The sequence below is a fragment of the Lutjanus erythropterus genome, chromosome 6, assembly GCF_056507025.1.
Source record: "Lutjanus erythropterus isolate fLutEry1 chromosome 6, fLutEry1.hap2, whole genome shotgun sequence".
Lineage (NCBI taxonomy): Eukaryota > Metazoa > Chordata > Actinopteri > Lutjaniformes > Lutjanidae > Lutjanus > Lutjanus erythropterus.
This window is the reverse complement of record NC_139322.1, coordinates 421,736-429,770: the sequence shown is the minus strand read 5'-3', so window position 1 is coordinate 429,770 and position 8,035 is coordinate 421,736. Positions and strand designations below refer to the sequence as shown.

At 38.7% G+C, this 8,035-nt stretch overlaps 1 protein-coding gene across 1 annotated transcript in view; it reads right to left on the bottom strand.

Moving 5' to 3' along the window:
* Positions 1–3,227, bottom strand: part of hdac6 (histone deacetylase 6) — a 15,040-nt gene extending 11,813 nt beyond the window's left edge. The window contains exons 1-5 of the mRNA XM_084720125.1: positions 3,069–3,227; positions 703–828; positions 535–620; positions 357–441; positions 1–37 (exon numbers count right to left, since the gene is read on the bottom strand). The exon at positions 1–37 is cut by the window's left edge and continues 4 nt beyond it. Of these exons, the coding sequence (XP_084576251.1) occupies positions 1–37; positions 357–441; positions 535–620; positions 703–828; positions 3,069–3,140 (406 nt within the window). The 5' untranslated portion in view covers positions 3,141–3,227. The remainder of the gene's footprint in view (positions 38–356; positions 442–534; positions 621–702; positions 829–3,068) is intronic.
* Between the last annotated feature and the right edge of the window lie 4,808 nt (positions 3,228–8,035).

The following is an 8,035-nucleotide window of genomic DNA, read 5'->3' as shown; positions in this document are numbered from 1 at the left end:
GAGCGAGCAGCAGCTCTTCTTCTGTTGCTTCTCTGGGCTGAAATACAGTCAGTCAGTGAGTGAGGAGAGAGCAGCACACAGCGCCACCATCAGGACAGTCATTCACTCATCTGAACCCACGCCACCCTTTAACGAAGCCTCGACAGAGGATATCAGAGCAGAGGTGGGCAAAGGACTAAAAACTGTCTGCGTTCACACGTTAAACTCTTCTGTGTGTCGTTTGTTGTCCAGTAAAGCTGAGTTTAGACTTATTTTTCTAGTCTTTCCTGTAACGATTATTTGCATTAGATCTTTTTTTCCCATTAATCAACTTGTTTTAGATGTAATAACTGAAGTGAAGTGTCATAAACACTGACCTCCACTGTGACGCAGTGAGACAGCAGCTCCTGTCTCTGCAGCTCCGTCATGATGGACGTCACTCTGTCTGGACTCTCTGGATGACTGAACCACAACCACAAACAAACCATCACTGATAATCTCTTATATTAAAGCCAGGTGTTGTTGTAATGAGCGCTCAGGTGTGCAGCAGGGTACCTGGGCTCCCACAGGTTCTTGTGATGAGTGAAGATCTCAGAGTAAACCAGACCTGTTCCAGAGGCTGCAGACCTGCGGGACAGATCCTTCACACACAACAACAACAATCACACAAACACAATAAAACAACAGAATAAATACAGCAGACCGATGTGTTCAGAGGCTCACCAGCGCCTTCAGCCTGTCGGTCATCTCCTCCTCTTCCTCTCTGCTCCTCTCCATCCTTCCTCTCCTCTTCACCTCCTGCAGACTGTTCCCTCCTTTCTTCTTCTCCTTTCCTTTACTGCTGCTGGACTGAAACACAAAACCAGGAGGAGGAGCCGTGTTATATGTTTGGTTCTTGTTTCAGTCTGACGTCACTCTGTGTCAAACATTCATCTGTCAAACCATGAAGTGAAGCTGGACAGAGAGGACAGGAGGACAAACTGCACCGAGTCGGTTTGAACCAGTGACTGAGACAGACGCCGTGGCGGGCGTCACGGTGGTGCAGCGGTCAGCACGGCATGAAAACAGAAAAATAAAAACATTTAAAACAATAAAAGCAACGCAAACAAACATTTCCTACATCTGCAGCTTCATATTAAAATCAGAGTTCAGAATAATTAGAGCTCAAATGAAACCTGAATGTTCTCCTCAGTGTCTGTCAGAAATCATTCATCATCTTTTAGAAGCAGCACATTTTTAACAAACAACACTTCAACTGAGTAAAATATTCATTCGAGTTTGACAGCAGTGAGAAAGAGTGTTTTCAGAGAGAGAAGATAACAAACTGAACTTTACATCAACAGACAACTGACAGAGTTATAAACAGCCGATCAACTGACAGAGTTATCAACAGCTGACCGACTGACAGAGTTATAAACAGCTGATCAACTGACAGAGTTATCAACAGCAAAACAAAAGTTGTGTCTTATTCCAAAGTAGTCAAAGGAAACACTAAGAGTGTCAGTCAGCTTTAGATCATCAGAAATGACAAATCAAGTCAAGGTTGTTTTGTGTTCAGTGGATCAGTTGTAAATCTGTCAGACAGTGACGGAGCAGAAACAGCGAGCTGGTCGATTAACAGCCAGCAGCAGTCAGTGATTTCCTGAAGATTAGAGCTCACTGAGGCTCAATGCCAACAAAAGTGTGTCCCACACTGACCCGACCCTTATTATCATATTTAACCCTGAACCGAATTACAGCCCGACATTTTTCTTAACAAGCTTCCAACAGCAGACGTTTTCAGACGGCACACATTCTGTGGGAGGAGTTTGTTCAAATGCAACGTGGAAAACACCCAAATTTGCCACAAACTTTAAAATGGCCAACTTTCTGTTGGGATGATGTGATTGGCTCAAGAGACTTTTTTGTAAATCTGGGCATGATACACGTGTGTACACATTTACTTGCATATTCGAGATACATGCCACAAGAGCTGCTGTTTAGAGGGCGTGGCCAAGTCATTTGGTCTGTTTTCACATTTTTCAAATATTGATTAATTTGGCAATAATTTCTCCACTAATTGATTAGTTGTTTGGTCAATAAAATGTCAGAAAATGGTGAAAAATTAATACTGTCACAATCTTGTCAATTGAAAATAGGTCCAAACATGAGCTATCACTTTCTCCACTAATCAATTAGTTTGTTTGATCCATGAAATGTCAGAAAATATTCACATTTAAGAAACTGAAATGACAGAATTTGAACTTTTTTTTTTCCCTTTTTGTATGAATCTAATCATTTTAAAAGTTTTTTCTGGTCCCAGCTCTGAAGAATGAGTGAACGAGTTTTCACAGGTAACATGGTTCAGTCAGTGAAGGCAGCAGCTCAGCTCTTCTCTCCTGTCCACCATTGTCTGTTTGTCCCTGAACTGTCCACTGGGAGCTGTCTCAGCCTCCACAGGGACAAACACCCTCTGTGGTGAACAGTTAAACTTGAACTTTGGATTCTGTTTCAGTCCAGGTTTCATCAGCTTTATCTCCTCCAAGAGTCCATTAATCACAAGATTAATTCTTCTGCATTCAAACTGAATATCTTTGAGTTTGTGGACAAAACGAGACATTTGAGGACATTTTATGGACCAAACAAATGATCGATTGGTGGAAAAGTTATTGCCAGATTGATCACTGGTTGAAAATAAGTCCAAACATGTGAAACAGCTCCACCTGTTTTCACGTTTGGACTTATTTTTCAACAGACAACAGTATGACAGGATTAATTAATCAATTAAACTGAACATCTGTGTGTTTTAGACAAAACGAGACATTTTAAAGACTATTTTCTGACATTTTATGGACGTTACAGCCAAATTAAACAACTAACGTACATCTTTGTTGTTATTTCATAACCACTCATAAGTAAAACATTTTGTTGCCGATAAAAACTGGCTGAAGAAAAACATGAACGTTGAACCGTGACTCAACGTCTCCTTCAGTCACGTTAATGAACAAACTGCTGCTGCGGCTGGAAAACTGACCTGTGAACAGTTAACTCTGTGTGTGTGTGTGTGTGTGTGTGTGTGTGTGTGTGTGTGTGTGTGTGAGCTGACCAACCTGAGGAGACAGACGAGGGGACCTTCTGACTGACTTCAGTCCAGATCCTGCAGGATCTGATCCAGACTGCATCTCTGATCCACCTGCAGATCAAACTGAACATTTCACATCCTGATTAGAACGATCAAATCGATCAGTTATCAGTTTTATCATCAGAAAAAAACATTAAAGTCCCAACACACACACAGAAATCACTTAAACAAGGTTTATTTTGAAAACGATGATAATGATTGAAGTGACATCATCGCGTCCTGTGATGTCACTGTTTTCACTGCGATCAAAGAGTTGATCTTTGATTGATCAAGAAAAAATAAATTTATCTACTGTCAAATAAAGATCTGAAAACATTATTTTTATGCACACCATCTGATATTTAAGTTTAATATGTGGACATTACTGTTTGTGTGTTTTTATGTGTTTACACCATCAGAGAATAAACAACATGTTGCCATGGAAATAAAACTCCGATTGAGGAGGGAAAAATGCATTTCTTATTGTTTGGTATCAGCAAAACTTTTATGACTTTTTAATGAAGATCAATCAATTAATTGATCAATAATGTTAATTAATTATTGAGGATCAAGGAAAGGGTTTACAGTTTGTTCCCTAATGAGGATCATTAAAATATGAAACAGTGATATTAATCATCAGGATTTTTATCTGTTTATCATTTCATTTTTGCAAAAAAAAGATCAAATAAAACCCATTAAAATCATGTTGATGAGACATTTGTAGGGATCTGAAACAAACAAACAAACAAACAAACAAACAAAAAACATGTTCTCATACATCTGAAGAACAAAATTTATAGGTCAGAACGTCTCTGCAGCTCTGCAGGACGCCATTATAATACATTATAATGCATTATAATACATTATAATGCATTATAATAAATGTGTAATAAGCCTCTGCAGGACTCCATTATGATGCTGTTTTCTGTGCAGCTTCTTTCAAAAACATGGAATAATGTTATATATTTTTATTTTTTAAATAAATAAATCATGTGAATTGAGCTCGACCTCCACCAGTTATGATAATAGAGTATGAAGTATTACATCATCTGTAATAATGATAATAATAATAATAATAATAATAATAATAATAATAATAATAATAACAATAATAATAATAACAACAACAATAATAATAATAATAATAATAATAATAAAGGTCCGGTAATGAAACCCTGACTGTCTCCACATTTTCTTAATAATTCTGTTTTAATGTAACTAAAGTGAACTGATCAATGCAGGACTTTGATCATCTGTGATCTCAGTAGTTTTACTGCAGAATTAAAGAATCAGAGTCGGTCTTCAGTCTGAACAGAAACACATGAAGGTTTTCACACACAGGAGAACTAACAGCTGATCCTGGATCAGTCTGAGACAGTATAAACCTCCTCTGTTAGCTAACTGTGAGCTAACTGTTAGCATCTCTGTGATATAAAGTTTGTACTTACAGATTCTGTTCCTGTCTGTTTCTCTCTGAGCGCCAACTGAACACTGCCGTCTGACTGTCGCACGCATGTGACGTCAACGAGCAGCGCGGCGGCGGCGGTGTGACGTCAGTGACGTCCCAAATGTGTAGAATACATCCATGATCGATCTGACAGGAAGAAGTGGATTAATGATCATTTTACCACAGATTTCTTTGACCACATTAAACTGTTCTGCTACTCAAAAAAACACAAACGTTATTTACAAAAATATACTCAGAAAATTTACTTTAAAAACAGAATAAATACTTAAAACTGTTTACAGGGGAGAACGGGGTCTACTGTAACATTTTTATATATTTTCAATCATACAGAATACTTTAAATACACTGGTCATATTAGTCACTGGTCAGAGACTGAAGACCTGAGACCTTTCTCATCACCAAGTCCAGACTTAGCAAGTTCAACTTGGAAGTACAGTCTCTCAAGCACGGGAGGACGCAGGACGGTCATTCTGCAATTGGGATGGTAGCGTACTTGATGACATCACCATCCTAGCTCGTCTTGGGGTAACATGAATGCTAACCGCCCGGTCATCTTGTCAGCTGGCGAGGAATGCTGGCCGTCCTGTTAGCAGGACGACACATCTCCAAAAACTTCGGAGCAAATTTTAAACTACATGCTGTCGTGATGAATCGACCACAGATTTTAAGTTTTAACGTCTACATTCTCACATAAAATAATCTTAAAATTACAGTCTGTGATACTAAAACAGTAGTATTTTGACACTTCTCCTCTGCCATTATTGCTACAAAATGCATTCTGGGATACGTGGCTGCCCCAAGTCCACACAAGTCACCACTCAACGTGATAAAACGGGCGCGGCAAGAACACGTCCAGGCATTTGACTGTACTTGGCGAGATGTGGACTTTTGAATTGGAACAGTACTGATGAAGTTTCTCAAGTACGCAAGAACACAAGTTCTGGGCGTTATGGCAGCATCTGTACAGGTGGTGCCGCTGACTCTTCTGCACGTTTCCGGTGCAGAGGCGTCTCTGGCACCTGGAGCTGGGAACACAGAGACACCTGCAGGTCATCATGATGGCCACCACGAGGCTGGGTGTGTCCCAGGTGTCAGGAAACCCCAGCAAACATTTCAAAGGAGAGTTTACTGGGTCCAGTTCTGCGTCACCAGGTGATCTCTACAGATGCACCCCTGGCAGGACAGGGTACAGTTCACGAGGGCGAGGGCACCAGTGGGACCTGGACTGTCCCCTAGAAGGGCCAACATATTAATGCCTTGGAGCTGAGGGCCACTCATCTGGCTGCTTGTGAGGACAGACAGCAAGCTGTGGACATGAACGTGCACACGGTCACTCAGAGACATGCAGGTACCTGGGCAGGTAAACCAGGGGACAGACCTGCTCTCCAGGGGAGACCCGGGCCCAGAGAAACAGAGACTGCACCTGGATGTGGTCGAGGAAATGTGGAGTCGGCAGGGCAGTGGCTGCGTCCAGAGAGGACGCACGCTGCCCGTAAGGTTAGCTAGAACACGCAGAGCAGAGTGTGGTTCTAACGTGAAATCAATCCCAAGAATGTCCTGTGAAACCCTGAAGGGACTGAGACATGATATGATGGGGAACATCTGGTTACATTGTTACCTTGGTTCTCTGAGTGAAGAGACTATCTCTACAGAACAAGGCCACTCGGAACCGTTCCAGTTAATCAGTGAATACATGCACCACCAAGTGGTGTGTCTTAAATAAATATCCACGTCCCCAAACATATGGAACATATGGAACATGTCTCTTCACTCAGAGAACCAAGGTTATAGTGTAACCAAATGATGTCATCATAATGACTATTATAAGACAGTTTCTACGTTATAAACAGTCGTTACATCCAGTAAAACATGTTGAATATTCTTCTCATTTCAGCTGATTAGAAAAAGAAACAAGTTTCCATCAATATTCTTGTTCAATATGTTTTTTATCCAATATTTAATGTGCGATCTTTAACGGGGAGATTTGTCTTCAAGATTATTACAGACAAATTCAGAAATTCATTTTCAAACTGCAACCTAACAACTAGTTTCCAGCTTCCCTCAGTTATTTTACATGTATTTATTGTGACATTACCATTAATATTTCATCTAAATATCTGGTTTTAATTCCAGAAATGACATCATTATGTCAGAAATATCTTTATTACTGAATCTCTACAAAATGTCATTTAAAATTTGACAGAAGACCAGTTTGAAATGTTTAATAAAACATTGTCAGTTTTTAATGAAACTTTGTAACAACATGAACCAACAGAACATACAAAATATAAAAACATGTAAACACTGAGATACAAAATCATACAAAGATAAAAGAACATCAGGATAAAAAAACAACAGAAATGCAATAAAAATTGAAGATAAAGTTTCAGCTGCGTGTAGTGTTATTATTATTGTGTCTGTCTACAGGTTGAAGTGTTCAGTATTAAATCAATCAATAATCAGCTGAATACATACAGAAGAAATGTAGATTTTATACAATTAAACATGAAATAATTATTTATTATGAAGTGTCTGTCTTAGTGATGTGATCTGCTGTTTGTTCATTTAAACCAAATCAGACAAAATACATTATGATGAAATTTAAAATTCTGAAAATAAAATGCTGTAAAATAAAAACTTCTTACTTTCTCCTTCAGATTTGAATTATTTGTGTTTTTATTGCCCAATATTCTGATTTTATCTTTGTGTTTCATCATGTAATATACTGTAATGGACTACAGAAAAAAAAATAAAAAAGATTTTAAGATATTACAGGTAATAATGCTCTGAGTTTTAAACATTTATTGCATTGTATAAATCTCACATATTCTCTCTGTAAGTATTCATGATTATTTATCTCATTATTTCTTACAGATTCATATAAAATAATAAAAACTGTAGTGTTTAATCAGTGTGTCTCAGTAACAACAGTAACATCTCTGACTGGTGGAATTATGGGTAGTGTAGTACTGGAGGATTAAAACAGTATAAAGAGTATAAAAACAGAATCAAACACTTTATAAGACATCACATGTTGATAAAAACACTGTTTCTGTTTTACATCAACAGAGGAACAAACATGGACGTGTTGTCTCCTGACTGTCCTTTCTGTGTCTCATAATTAACTGTCTAATGACTCATTTTTAATGACCAACATCTTTATCATGAAATTAAAAGCTCTGTATCTCATGTGTGTGTGTTTTTATGTATGTGTGGATTTAATGTGCTGCCTCTGTTTCCCATAATGCACTTTGTTGTTTTGAGATTTCTGACTGAAATATTCACATTTAAAATGGAAAGTCACTTTAAATCCATCAGTATTTTAATGAATGCTTCTACAAATCTACGTTTCTCTCTATAACTGCTACCCGTCAGTCTACCTGTCTGTCTACCTGTCAGTCTACCCGTCAGTCTGCCTGTCAGTCTACCTGTCAGTCTACCCGTCAGTCTGCCTGTCAGTCTACCTGTCTGTCTACCTGTCTGTCTAC